The sequence below is a fragment of the Lichenostomus cassidix genome, chromosome 24 (genome assembly GCF_008360975.1).
Source record: "Lichenostomus cassidix isolate B80296 chromosome 24, HeHo_3.0, whole genome shotgun sequence".
Classification (NCBI taxonomy): Eukaryota; Metazoa; Chordata; class Aves; order Passeriformes; family Meliphagidae; genus Lichenostomus; species Lichenostomus cassidix.
Window position 1 is genome coordinate 5,144,202 of NC_139504.1, and position 15,145 is coordinate 5,159,346.

The window sequence follows — 15,145 nt, forward strand, 5'->3', positions numbered from 1 at the left end:
TTAGAAATAATCCAACATTTCCCCCCAGAATTCCAGATCCAGGCCAAAAATCCGAATTTGCACAGCCAGAAAATGGAATATCAGCATTAGGAAAGACTCACTTGTCCCTGTGCTCTCTGCAAAGGTTCATTGCCTTTCAGGTTAAACCAAATGCTGCACCAAGCAAACCCTAAAGGCTTTCAGAAACCCTAAACATTCCAAAAAGTGCCCTAAAATGAGAGGAATGTGCTAAAAAATATCCCATTTGGGTTTAGAGTTTGCAAGGCATGCTTGGGGGTTTTGCTGAGCTGGTGCTCCAGAAGGAAAAGCAAAATTCAAAGCAAAATTCAACATAAAATTTGTACTGAAAACCAGAAATGACTTTTTTTTTTTAATACCACTTCAGGGAAAGGGTTTTTAGGGGTGTATAATCCTGACCCTCAACTCCTCCATGATCTCATCATGCTGAATGAAGCTTCATCACTTCACAAACAGAGTCCTCCTTTAAAAACAGCTCCAGGTGAGTCCTGCAAAGCTCCTAAATTCACACTTAATGCAGATTCTCCAGGATTTCATTGGGATTTCTCACATGTGCACAGCCCTGGAGGAGACATGCAGGAAACACCACGGAATTTCTCCAGAAAACAGAGACCACTTCCCAAAATCTGGAAAATTATGGAATTAAAAAGTTATATATATATATATATACACATACCTTTCCTGTGGTCTGCTGGGGATTTTCCTGGTCCCATTTTTGGGATGGTGAGAGTTGTCACTGCCCATGGTGAGGTGAAATAGATGAAATTCAAGTTCCTTTCCAACCTAAACCATCCCAGGATTCTCTCTTTTCATGCTGTTTGGCCAGCAAACCTAATCCTGGAAATTAAAATTTACACAATTTAATCATAAACACAAAAATGAATTTCTACCTGCTGAGGGTGTTTGCTGTCCCAGGTCAGCCTGGCCACGAGGAGTGCAGGGAGCTGCAGGAACAGAGCCTGAAAAATCCCAATTCCACATCCCAAACCCCATTTTTTGGCATCCTCAACCCCATCACCTGCCTCAGCAGCAATGTGACTCTGCTGTTCGTCGTCTCCAGGGAGCATTTCCCAGTTTATGATGTGTGAGTACAAATTAGAGAATGAAAGAACCCAGCCAGTGCACTTTTGCTTCAGTTATAGCGAGCAAAAATGAAATTTTTCACTTTTTTTGCAGCATAGAATTGAAAGAAAACATGAGTAGGAATAATTCTCATTATTCCTAGTAATATTATTGTAGTATATTATCATATACCATTTTATATTATATTATATTAATTAATTCTCATTATTAAACATAATTCAATGCATTTTTTGCAGAGAAGACTAGGGCACAGCAGGAAAGACCATGCAAGTCATTGATAAATTAACATTCACTTATTAAAACAGGCAGAATTAAATCTGTACTTGCTGTTCTTGATGTCTGAGTGATGCTGATTCTGACCTGGAAGTGTTTCCTGTAATTATTTTTGCACTGGAAAATAAAAATTGCTGCTCCTTGGGGTTAATTCCTGCATTTATTTGGGGGGAGAGGTGGTCAGAGGAGGACAAAGCAAAGCTGGGTGAGGAAACACTGGAGCTGTGAGGATATTTCAGTGCTGGAACTCCCATTTATGTCCTCAATTTTCCAACAGTTCCACCTTCACAAATCCCCACCCTAATCACGAACCCACACCAAAAAAAAAAACAATAAAAACCCAAATAAAAACAAGCCAAACCCCAAAAAAACAAGAATTTTTTTCTCCTTTCCCTCCTAGAAACAACCTGTACAACACAAACCCTGAATTCGACTGGGGAGATTTCCGCAGCCTCGGGGAAGGATTGAGAGAAACTCCCCAGAAATTCCTGCTCTTCCCTTTCCAGTTCCAAACTCCTGGAACTTACGTGCTGCAGCTGAGCAGCAATCGGCACAAGAGAATGGTTTGTAGCAAGAAATCCTTTTAAAATCCTTTAAAATCCTTAAAATTTCCTTTTAATTCCCCTCTTGGAAAAGCATTTTGTGTCCCAGGTGGACGTTTGGAATCACAGGAAGGTGTGAAAATAACAGTGAGAATATTTTTATGGTAAAGAGAAATAAATTAATGAGTTTGGTTCTGGGAAATGGTGCATTTTCGGTGAAGTTTGGCTCTGTAAGAGACAAAAAAATGAATTTAAATGGTGATAAAAATGCAGTGACTGGGCTGTCTGTGTGTCCTGCAGTACATCAGGGTGATGCCACCTGGGGGACAATGCCACCAGCAGGGACCTTTCCTGCCCAGCAGCCCCAGGTTTGCTGTCCAGGTGGGAATTGCCAGGAAAGAGGAGCTCCTGCTGCAGCCTGACTGGGCAGAGATTATCGGGGTGATCACTGTGCTGCTGCTGCTGCTGGCTGCCTGCCTGGCACTGGGGGTGAGTAAAATGCTAAATTTTCATCTAAAATACTATTTTCACTCTGTTTTATAGAGAATATTGTTGAAAGAGTCGATTCAGTGAACGCACAATTGATCTGTGCCCTTCAGCAGCACCTGTAAAGCTGAAAATCAGAATAAATTGTAACTCAATCCCATTTTTTATATGTGGGTAAAATTCGTCCATATGGACTGTTCACATCATAATCCCAATATTCTCAAAATTCTAAAAAAATCCCAAAAAATATCCCAAAATTCCCAAAAAACCTTGTTCATAAACCTCGCAAAGATATTCAAGATATAGATGAATTTCACTCTTACTTCCTAATTCATCAGTGAGATAAAAATTTTTTAAATGCCTGACCAAAACAAACGACATAAAGTACTCTTTTTACCAAAAAACTGTCAAGTCACGAATTAATTTCTAAAATTTTTTTCCATGTAAAATGGAATTTTACTAATTTCCATTTTCTCTAAAATTTTTTTCCATGTAAGATTCAGATTTGCTCTCCTTATTCACACAAAAGCAACCACAACCCACCTGAGATCAGATCCAAACCCAAAAAAATCATTCATTTTTTTCCTAACAATTCTGAATTCAGCAGAATATTTTTTTCCTTCAGCCAGACTCCTGAGTTAATGATACAAAACCCAATTTATTCACCCAGCAGATAATCACACTTCCTTCCCCTTGTTTGCAGCTGGGATCACTAATTCTGGTTTCCATCCAATTAATGATTACTAATAATTAGAAACCAGACTCTGGGGCTCTTTTCCCTATAAGTGATGATGCTTGTTGAGTGAATCCCATTAATGGGAAATGCAAAATTAAAAAAAAATAGAAAATTTTTTTCAATTAAAAAATTTTTAAAAATTAAAAAAAAATTTGATTTGCTGGATTTTGTGTTGTTTTCCAGCTGCTGTGCCAGGGGCTGGGCTGGGCACCCCTGGGCACCTCCTGCCCTGCATTCCGAAGGCAGCAGCTCCAGCACAGCCTGGACAGATATTCCTCCCAAAGCCCAGCAGTGTTTCCCGTCAGGAAATGCCATCCCTCCCTGCAGCGCCAGCCTGGCAAAGGTCAGACAGCAAAAACCCTAAAAACCTGCAGGAACGGAACTGAAATTCTGTGATTAGCACTGAATTCTGCGATTTACAGCCTTGAATGGAACAAAACCCACAAAATCATTAATGAAAATTGGTTTTTCAGTTGGTTTGCTGAGGAGAGGGGAAGCCTGGGAGCCTGAAGGACACATCGACCTCGAGGCTTTTGACACCAAGGTGTTCTTTGAGCTGCTGCTGAGGCAATCCCACTCTGTCACCACCACCCTGGGACACTTCAAAGAAGAGGTAAATCATATTTTTGGTTTTTTTTTTTTTTTTTAGAAAAGCCTAAAGCCAGCAAATTCTGCCTGTTCCCGTTGTTTCATTAACCCTTGGCTATAAGGAAGATGCTTCATGTCAACTTTCATCTGTTTATATCATGATAAATAAATATATCCTCATTTTTTCAAGCATTTTCCACTCCTGTAGAAGTGGAAAGAGCAGAACGTCTGGTTTTTCGAACAGATGGAATTTTTAGAAAGGAACTACATCTCCCACATTTGATTTTTCATCTGTAAAATAATTTTTTTTTTTTAAATTAGATTTTCAACACTGGAGAGCTGCAGGTTAAATTGAGAAAAAAATTAATAAATTATATTATATGGGTGTATTATTTGAATTTTATAATAAATATCTCACCTGGAATTGATGGTATTTCACAGCCCAGATATGAATCCACCTGTGGCACTCCTGTGACTCCAAGCAGGTTTAGAGGACAGCAGAGGGAGCTGAATCACAGATAAATAAACAGAGAAATCATCATTCTCTCATCTCAGCCAAGCTGCTTTAATTATTTATTCCCCAAAATTGACCCCAGTTTGGCTTTTATTCCACAAAGATCTCTTTATTGTGCAGGGAAACCTCACCAGCTCCAAACTATCCCTTCCCTCCTGCTCTAACCTTTTTATTTTCTTTTTATTCTGCACCTCAGGTGAAAATCCTGTACCACAGGGTGATGAATGACATTTCCTCGCTGAAAAATCTTTGGATAAACGCTCTGAGCATCCCAGGAAAGGGGGAGGATGGTGAGAGAACAGAGAGCTGCAAACCGGCAAAGCAGCAGGTAGAGATCAGCTTGGCAAAACTTTTACATGGAAAAACAAATTAAATTTCGACGTGGAATAAAAAAAATTTAATTAGCTTCTAGAAATTTCAGGCATGGTCATGCAAAATGTCACTTTCAGTAGACATTAAACATCTTATAGGCTAAAAAATAATTGCAATTTTTTAGCAATTATTGTCTTTATTATTTATTAATTTTTATTTATTTATTATTTATTATTTAATTTTTATTCTTTATTAATATTATATATTTATTTATTATTTATTATTTATTTAGCAATTATAGTCTTTATATCATTTAAATTGCTGCTATTGCTTCATGATGACAGAGACAGCTCTGAAATATTATCATCATCATTATTATTGTCATTTTCTCAGAGGTTTCAGCTTTAAAAACAGCAGAAATTCATCTGATTGAATGTGTGGTGCAGCTCCTATTTTTCCCACCAGGAGGTGTTTACACTGATTTGTTACATTGTATCTTCTTCACGTTTTAATTTAATTGCATTAAATTTAATTTAATTTAATTGCATTAAAACTTACATAACAACCCAATTGTGTAAATATTTCTGGTTATGTGAGATACATTGTAACTTGTGCTGGGAAAAAACAATATTTACTATTTAAGTTACATTGTAACAAAAGTAACATGGTAGTCACTATAACTAAAAGATACATTGTAACCAAATTTGCTTTAATGAGACCATTTTGGGTTTTGAAAACAAAAATATTCTCATGGTTTTGCTTAGAAAAATACGTGGGCAGCACAGTAAGGAGCTGGAAAAGATAATTTATATTTAAGGATTTTTTTTTTTCCACTTGCTAAGAGCATCTCCTAAGTTAGGAACTTGCTCAGATCCAGAGTAACAACAAGAATATGGAGAATTCCCTGAATATTTGAGGGAAAACTCAGATATCCCAATGCAGCAGGCAAAGGTCCTGGATGCATTTCAAACCATTGAAAAAGCCTTTTAATTTACTGAGGCAAAGTTCTACAGCATCTGATTGGCTATGAACTGATAATTTATGTTTTTTGAGAAAAAAAAAATTCCATTGAATGAATGCCAGAATATTTGATTTTGTAAAATGATATTTTTTGGCAGGAATCACTCAGCCTCTGCCTGCTCTGTGCTGTTTCAGGTGCTTCTCTCTGGGTCACCTCAGTGCTTGGAAAACTCTCAGACCTGCAGGATTTATGGCCTCAGTGGGGTTTCAGGGAACCCACAGGATGTCATCCCACAAAAACTGATCCCACTGCTCCAGGCTGTGCTTCACATGCTGCAGGAAAACAGAAAAAATGGTTTAACAACCCCTGAGACAGCAGGTATGAGAGAAGAGAAAGGTACTGCCACTTATCTTAGTTTATTCTTTAAATAATTCAACTTCGGATCCTGGAGAAGTTTCTCCCTCTCCCAGCTGAAAATCAGACTTTGGTCCCATTTTGTGAAAGATCTCTTTGGACTTAAAGAGGAAATTTGAGCCCTGAAATCCTCTGTATGGCTCAGTGTCTCTTGCCAGCCCTCACCAAAATTAAGGCAAATTTTGAGAAATCATTAATTTATTGCAGAAAATAGATTCTCTCCTGTTTGTTCCCCAGGCTACTCCTCGAGGAGCACTTTAAAAGCCTCTGAGGCATCAAAAACTGATGAAAATCAGGAAATTTCAGCTCCCACAACATCCTCTGCTTCACCCTCCCGAAGGATCAGCCTCATGCAGCAACAACTGCAGGCAAGGTGAGAAATCCACATCATTCCTTATCTTCTGCTGATTTTTTTCCACAAAATTTACATTATTTGTGAGTTTTCTCCTCAGGGAGTTCCTCTTAGGGGCTGGAGTGTGATTCAGGAAATCCCAGGTGTGTCTGAAGAAGTTTTTGTGGGAATAACGCTGGGAAAGCTGAGGAGTTTCCAGGCTGTCTGTGCACATCTGGCTGCAGGTTCCTCCTGGAGAAGCACAGCTGGGAGAGAGCACAGCTGGAGATGTCCTTGCTGGCAGCAGAGATGGGCTCTGTCTGCTCCTTCTATCAATCATTCAAGGAATGCCATGAAGGAAAAAGGGTAAGGCTGGCACTGGGACATCTCAGCTGGCACATAGAAAATAAAATTTCCCCCTTCCTATCTGAATTCCTTCCAGTTTTCCCATGTTTCTTTGAAAAAATTAAAGCTGAAGTAGTTTATTCAAGGAAAGAAAAATCTGCTGATTGTGGCAGGGCAAACCAGAACCTAATTTCATTTTCCTCTCTCAATGTTCAGGCAGCAGTGCCTCATTTTCAGTGACCTTTGAGTGTTTAATCCCACTGATGGCACTTAAAAACATGGATTTTGAATTTCTGGCTGAGCTTTTCAGCGTGGCTGAAATTCTCATTCACCTGGCGCTGCTGATCCCATTTTTTGGGGTTTTGCTCTGTGGCTGCAGGGGATGCAGAGCAGCCTGGAGTCCCTGCTGCAGGAGCTGGCAGAGCAGCACAGCCAGGCTGGACGAGCTCTGCTCCAGAGGCACCTGCAGGAAACCCAAAATTCCAGCCTCAGCCCGGAGCTGGCAGTGCCCAACCAGCCCCAGCATTTCCTGGAGGAACTTCCACAGCAATTATCCTTCTGTCTGCTTGGTCTGCCCAGCCCTGACTGCGATTTCAGCCAGCAGCAGGTGAGTTTGGGGCATTTCCTGGGTGGTGGTGTCACCTGCAGAGGGTGACACTGCCTCAAAGTGACACTCTGAGCAGCTCAGATATTCCAGAAATTTAAATGTTCCAGAGTCTGCTTGGATTCCTCAGGTCCTGCTGTCCACGATGCTCTTTGTTGGTGTAGAAAAACCCCACTTTTTATATTTTTTTCTCGACAGAAAGCTTCCTGGGGAGCTGAGCATTCAGCAAACCCCACAGCTCAGCTGCTGCAGGTTTTGGGGGTGAAGATAGTGAAGCTGGAAGCTCTGAGGCTGAAGTGTCTGTACAGAGTTCTGGATCTCTACAGCAACCTGCAGGTAGAGCCTTTTGGGGATTTTCATGCCAAAAATGAAATGAGGAACTCACCAAACTGAGTGCAGGAATGTCCACCCTGACCAAAAACCTGCAGCTGTGCAAGAAAAACCTCCTGTGCAGAATCCCACTCTTCAAATCACTATAACTATTCCCAATGCTTGGAAAAATGGTTTTTTGGGGTGTTTTTTTTAACTGATTGTGAGGACTGTCACTCCAGACCTGCCTTATCTAACAGATCTCATCCCCAGAGAGGCTGAGGAATTGCACAGCTTTTCCCAGGCATGGGGAATGGAAAAAAAATTCATTTCTATTATAAAAAAATCTATTTTTTTTCCCCCACTCTGCTTACCTGCCTCAGTCTGGGGCTTGTCCAGAAGGTGTAATCAGGATCCTGAGCTGCCAAAAGCGAGGTGAAGCAGCAGCCTGGCAGGTGGCAGAGAGCAGGGAGGAGCAGCAGGCAGCCAGGGCTGTGGGATTTCTCCAGGAGCACCACCAGGAGGGAGATCTGCTCAGGGCTCTGAGCTCACAATCCGAGGCTGAGCTGAGGAACATGCAGGAGCAGTTCAGGCTGGAGCTGCAGACACGGACAGAGGAGAAGGTAAAACATCAGGATTGGGGTTTATTAATTCCACTGAGGGATTTCATATGAATTATTAAAGTTCTGCCCTTGTTATTTTAGCAATGTTTTATTGGATTGGTGATCATTTAATTCCAAATCTCAAGGGAAAAGTTTTTCTGGAAGTTGCTGGATTTCCATTATTCCCACCCCGGATTTCTATTTTCAAATTACATCATTTTCCACATCTTCACATCTATAAGATTTGATAATTTTTTTTTTTTTCTCCCCAGCTCAAAGCCCAAGAAACACAAGTGATCCAGGAGACCAAAGGAGAGAAATTTGGGGATCTGGTGATCTATTCCCTGCTGTCCCAGAGACACCTGAGGCAAACAGTGACTTTGCTCCAGGATTGCCACAGGCTGAAGAATTTTGCCCTGAAATGCCAAAAGGAGAACACAGGCCTGGAACACCTCGTGGTGGAAGTAAAATTCTCTTTTTTTTTTTTTTTGTTTAAAAGTCTCTGGTTTGGTTCAGAACCTGAAAAGTGCTGCTACAAAATTTTACAAACTGTCAGGAATGCATCTGTTTATAGAAATATTTCTGCAAATGAAGCTAACTCCAGATTAAAATACATTTTATTATTTTTTAATGTCAAAAAGGATTTAAACTATCCTGGGGTTTTGTACACTTCAGATCCACTTTTAACACAGATTTACTTGAGGCTCCTTAGAGAATCATATCTTTATTTTCAGCAGGTTTAGGTTTGTAATTTGGGTGTTTATTAAAAATCAAGGATTCCCTGATGTTTTTACCAAAATTTCCACTGCTTTTGATTATATTTTCACAAGTCTGACCCAAACCTGTCCCCTCAAGATATTGCATTGAAATTAAAATAACTAACGAAGGTTCATATATTTCAGGTTATGTTTCACATCACCAATTGATCTTCTAGGATTTATCACTGGATGATGACATCAGGGACATTCTGCACCTCCTGAAGGACAACTCAGAGTATTTCCTTTTAGTGCTGGAATTTACACAAACTGCAAGATTATTACAGCTGAGGGAAACCCAATTCCAGGAGATAGTCAGGAGCTTAAACTGCACCCAGGAGAAGGTAAAATTCAAAATATTTTTGCCTTCTTTTTAAAAAAAAATTCAAAATTTCTTTGCCCTCTTATTCAGAAAATAATAAATAATTGTTATTCTTACCATGCAAAGGACTTTGTTCTCCAAGTATCAAACTTCTCCCAATACCAGGATTTCGACTTTTGGGTGTTTTTTCTTCATTTGCAGTTTGTGAATGAAGCAAACATCACAAGCAACAGAGTGAAAAACTTCAGAGAGCAGAAAACGAGGAGACTGAAGGAGCTGCTGGAGAACTGCCTGGAAGAGAAAAAATCCAAGAATATTTCAAGCAGTCTTGATCCATTTCAGGTCAGAAAAAAGCAAATCCCAAATGTTTTTTTTAATTGAACATGCATAGGGCAGAAAATTAACGGCACAATGTTGATGAAACCATGAATGAAGGTGGATTAAATTATAAAATTCACAATGAATATCTGAAGAAAATGAATGAAAGTAGACAACAGGAAATGATAGTTAAAGAAGTTAGAAAGGGATGGAAGAACAGCTTTCAAAATGGGTTTTTTTGGGGATTTATTTTTTACTGATTGTGAGAACTGATGCTCCAGCCCTGCAGATCTCATCCCCAGGAATTAAACATTAAAAATTAAATTTCCAGGCATTGCTTCTTCCTTCTCATTGCAGAGTTTGATGAAGGAATTCACCGAGAGAAAATCTTCCTCTGGGAAGGATTTCCAGCTGGATTGGCAGAGATTGGGATCAGGAGGAGATCAAAGAGGGGAAATGCAGGAAAACAGGAATTTTTCATCACACACCTCCCAGTTCTCCCAGATTCCAGGGAAACATCCTAAGGCAGAGGATCAGCTCCTCTCGTTCCTCACTAATAGTAAGCCAAGAAATTGAAATTATTATTATTATTATTATATTGATGCATTCCCTGAAGGTCCCTGATGAAAATAAACAGGGGAGAGAACTCAATACAATTCTATATTCCTAAACCTCTTCCAAAAAATCAGATATTTAGTAAAAAAAGTACCATTTTTAATCCAACAGCTCATTTTTAGACTGAGGTCTGAATGATATGTAGGAAAGTCAAAAATCAGCACATGGAAAAAAGGATTTCACACAAACCCCACTGGAATTATGCCAGGTGATGCCTGAAAAATGTCATTTTCTCGCAGGTGTCAAGGTGCTGAAGCAGGCAGAGCACCTGATGGCCTCCAGGATCATCCTGCTGAACCCTCAGCTCTCAGCACCTCCTCTGCGTGGTAAAAAACTTAATTACTTATAAGAATAAATAATATTAAAGTTATTAATATTAAAAATATTAAATAATATTTTAAAATAAAATAATTATTACTTATAAAAATAAATATTAAAATTATTGTAACTATTAAACGATATTTAAAAATAAAATAATTACTTAAAATAATTATTATTTTTCCTTCTTTTCTTGCCACCCTTTCACCTCTCCCACAAAATTCCCCGTGTGGGAAATATTACTTAAAAAACACGCTGAGAAATGGATTATTTGGGGAAACAAAATTTGTGTTTTTTTTTTTTTTTACACAGGTGGGGAAATAAAAGGTGAAAAATCCTCTTTTCTCCTCAACCTCCTGCAGGAGGTGAACGATGAGCTCCGAAGTCATGCAGTGGCAGCTGGGCTGGGGCAGAGCCAAGGCCTGGAAAAAAGTAAATTTTACCTCTTTTTCTTCTCATAAAAGAGTCAGAATTGGGTGTAATGAGAGGATTTCTGTCTCATCCTTCAGGGAGGTGTTGATTGGATCAGATTTTGCTGCACAAACACCTCTAGCAGTGAAGGACAAAGACTCACCACCCAAATCACCCAAATTGGCTGCTCTGAGCCACATATAATCAATACCACCTTCCCAGACCTTAATTATGAGACATTTCTCTAGGAAAAATAAAGTTTTGGACATTTCCTTCATCATCCTTATACTAATTCTTCACCCATCAGTAGGGATTCCTCTTTATTCAAATAATATTATAATTATAAAGCTGAGAAATGCAGGATTTTATCCACTTGTGTTGCAGTGGATAACCAAAATGCAAATAGAAATCGATTAATAGAACGAAATATTATTTTTGCAGCAGAAATTTCTGCTCAGGCAAGAGAATTAACAGCAGTGGATGCTGCAGCTCTTTCTCCCAGGGAGTTGGTGGTGTTCCTCTATGGTCTCTCCATCCTGCAATTCCTCACTCTGCACATTAAAGTAAGTGTTTAAAATACTGAGAATTCATGAAATTTACCCAAAAAATGCTCTTAAGACAACAGGCTGCCAAGTGTGCAGCAGCTGTGTGGTGGAATCAATTAGAATTCTCTAATTCTAATTAGAAATTCCATTTCTGTCCTCTCCACAAGAGCACAGAATTATTTTCAAGATTCACATTCATTTCTTATATTTGTTTTTTTTTTGGGCACAACACTCAAGAAATGAAGAATTAATTCCTGCCTTTATGCATCAAACAAATTCACTTTATAACTCAGAACAAGGATTCTCTCATTTCCTCTGCACAGTTCTTAGCACACCTATGGGGAAACTCTCCATTTGCTCTATTGTAACAGTATTAAATAAATAATAATATTAATAAAATTACTGTGGCCACACCAGGAATGCAACACATTTACTTAATTTAAAAAAGCAGCAAGAGGAAAAATATATAAATACATATATAATATACATATTATATGTGTATAGCATATAATATGTATATATTTATAATATAATGTATATTTATAATATAAATATATACATATTATATATAAATATATGTTATTATATTATAAATATACATAAAATAATATATATAAATATATTAATGTTAATTTATATTTATGTATATATTTATAAACATCTCCATTTCCACATAGGATTTTTTGGCTCTGTGCTCCCACTGCAAATCAGAGCTGGAGTTTAAATTATTAATTACAATAATTATCCCATTAATCCCTGATGTTCCCCCAGTACTTACAGGAGTATTTTCCCCTCCAGGCCCCACAGATCACCCTGGCTGTTGCCTCCAGCCTTCCCCAGAGCGATGCTCCAGGAAATCCATTCAGGAATTCTTTCTTTTACCAGGTTTGTTCACTCCACAGCCTTGAAATGTTTTTGTGGCCATCAAGCTCGAGGAGTGGGGAGTAAAATGAAAAGAGTTCAATGTTTTCTGCAAGTCACAGGATGGTTGGTGCTTTCTAGGAAAAAAAAAATTGATATAAGAAATCAAATGTTAATTTCTAGATGCATCTAAGGACAAACCTAACAGAGCAATGTTTAAATTCATATTTAATGGGAGAGTCATAGCCAAAGCCCATTTATTAAATCAGCTCTGATTTTCCAGTTTCTCACATCCAAATTCTACCATTTTCCATTTCCACCAAATTCTCTCTAGCTCAGCTTTGGAGCAGTCAGTGATCAGCATTTCACTTTCTATAATCACATTAAAAACTACCAGAATTAAATTACAAATATGACTATTTAATATTTTTCCAAAGTTTTCCAAAGTTCATAAAAGATAAATACACACCTGGCTAGAGCAGAGAACACATCAAAGCTTTAGATTAATCACAGATTATTCAATTATTAAAGTTTTTCAACAGCATATTGATTGCTGATCAGAATCCTTAGATTTACCTCCAGTTGAGATAAATCCCTGGAGGATTTGCACCAGCTGGGGATTCCCATTTTTCCCCTCAGGATTCCCAGAAGAAACTCTTCATCCTGAGGGATTTGCTGGGCTCTGTTGGAGATTTCCTGCTGCTGCTGCTGCACTGCTTGGCTCACATCGCTGCTGGGGAGCTCAGCAGGGACAGCAATCCCAAATTCCTAGGCTTTTTCCACCAGGTACAGCAGAGTTTTGTAAAATTTCATTCAGTTAATTTCTGGGGAAAAATCCTTGTTTTGGAAGAGAAGGGTTAATGCTGCCAGAACTGCATATAAATAATATAAATATGATATTTAAACAATGTGATATCATATAAATATAATACAATAAATATTGTATTTATATTATATAATAAATATTATGTTTGTATAATATAAAAAGCACACAACTCCATTGTAACCAGGGCTTGGTGGTTACAGGAAAAGCTCTTTCATCATCATTGTTACAGCTCAAAACACAGAAATCCATTGGAGGAAAAAAAACCTCCAAACCCAAACAAAAAAACCAAATGAAAATCAGCAACCAAGCAAAAAACCCAAACAAAAAACAAAAACCCCAAAACCAAAAGCAATTAAAAAAACCAAAAAAGCCCACAAACAACCAAAAAACCCCAAACAAACAAAACCCAAAAAAACTCCCAAAAACCCAAAATAGACCAAAAAAAAAGGAAAAAAATCAACAAAACCCCTCAAACAACCAAAAAAAACCCAACCAAAAAAAAAAAACAACCACCTGGAATTTTCCTTCCCAACCCCTTGACGTGATGCAGGTTCTCCAACCTTTCAGAAAAATCCCATTATTTTGTATTTTTCTCCCTCTCCAGGCACTGAAGGCTTGTTTCAGTGAGATGTTCTCGCTCAGGCTGCAGCTCTCTGCAGCTCCCCAGGGGGATAAACCCCACGGGATAAATCAGCTGCTCCTCAAGGAGGAACCATTCTGCAGGGAGGAAATCAACCTCATCTCCCAGCTGTTTGAAGTGAGAGTGAGAAACCTCACAGACGTGGAAACCTTGGAGAAGGTAACAAAATCCAAAAAAACCCCAAAAAAACCAAACAAAAAACCGCCACAAAAAACCAAACAAAAACCCCAAAAAACAAACAAACCGAAAAAACCCAAAAATCACCCCAAAAAACCAAAAAAACCAAAAAAAAAACCCCCCCAAAAACCAAAAAAAATCAGATTAAAAAAAAAAAAAAAATCACTATTCCTATTTTATTTACTTTGTTAGAGTGGCAATTAAATGGTTCCTAATACCCAGCTGGTTCCAGATTAAGCTGGAAGGTTAAAATAAATTCTTTAACTCCACGCAAGGCAGTAGGTCAGCATAAAAAGCAACGCCGGGAAAAAGTATATTTAAATAATCTATAAAAAGGCTTTGAAAATTAACATTTCTCTGCTGTCTCCACTCGTGTGTTTGAGAAGAACCTCTTGCTCCGTGTGAAATCTGAGGAATCACTCCATGCCAAGAGGCTGGGGAGGAAAAAAGAGCATTTTCTTCACCCTCTGAGCAGCAGTGGAAGGAGAGAATGGTGAGAAACAACTTGCCAGGAGCAAATTTACTATTTAAAATTCACTAAATTTACTATTTAAATTTATCATTTCACTCTTGTGCAGCAAAATTTGTCTGTCTGGTTTGCTCTTGTGAAGAGCCTGTGGATAAAATTTTAATTCTGGCAGTTCTTCCCCCTCAAATTATACATTTTTCCTATTTTTTTTTTCAGTTTGGAAGAAGAATCTGTCACTCCCTTGTCCCCTGCAGAGCTGGAGGATAAAGTGGATTCACTGACTGAGGAGTTGCTGCACATTTTTGAGGATGAACAGCAGTTTTTAAGCAGCAAAGGCAACGAAGATTTGCTTTCCTACTACCTTGAAATAACCAGTTTGGAGAAGGAGAATTTGGTCAAACAAATCCATGCATTAGAAGAGGAAATAGCCCAGGGCAGAAAGCTGAGATGATCAACCAAAACCACCAATTTTTTGGGCTTCAAGCCAAAGAAAATCTCCTTTTTTTTGCTTTAATTGTGTATTTTTCCTCTCCATCCTAAAGGCTCATTAAATCAGGAGTGGAAGCAGTGCAGTAATTTAAGTGACAAGACTTTGGCTGGAATAATTGACATTTCTGGCCACATTCAAGCACTGAAAAAAGAAATATTGCTGCAAAAGCCCAGACTCAGAGTTTCCAGGAACAGGAGCAGAATATAGAATCACTCAATTTCTAGTGTGAAATAAATTATTCTTTAAAATAATTGCATCACTGCAGGAGGTGTTCTGAGGC

The 15,145-nt window shown here is 38.4% G+C and overlaps 1 protein-coding gene and 1 long non-coding RNA gene across 2 annotated transcripts; both read left to right on the forward strand.

Moving 5' to 3' along the window:
- Positions 1–7,379: 7,379 nt before the first annotated feature.
- LOC146427543 (uncharacterized) lies at positions 7,380–10,949 on the forward strand. Its single transcript, XM_085081732.1, has 8 exons — positions 7,380–7,543; positions 7,900–8,139; positions 8,391–8,582; positions 9,053–9,217; positions 9,397–9,537; positions 9,871–10,072; positions 10,368–10,454; positions 10,759–10,949. The coding sequence occupies exons 2-8, from the start codon at positions 8,092–8,094 to the stop codon at positions 10,905–10,907; spliced, it is 984 nt and encodes a 327-aa protein (XP_084937858.1). The 5' UTR covers positions 7,380–7,543; positions 7,900–8,091; the 3' UTR covers positions 10,908–10,949.
- Positions 10,950–11,179: 230 nt separating this feature from the next.
- Positions 11,180–15,114, forward strand: LOC146427544 (uncharacterized). Its single transcript, XR_014856377.1, has 5 exons — positions 11,180–11,420; positions 12,201–12,287; positions 13,694–13,888; positions 14,293–14,399; positions 14,592–15,114. It is a non-coding gene; the product is annotated as an uncharacterized LOC146427544 (long non-coding RNA).
- Positions 15,115–15,145: the final 31 nt, after the last annotated feature.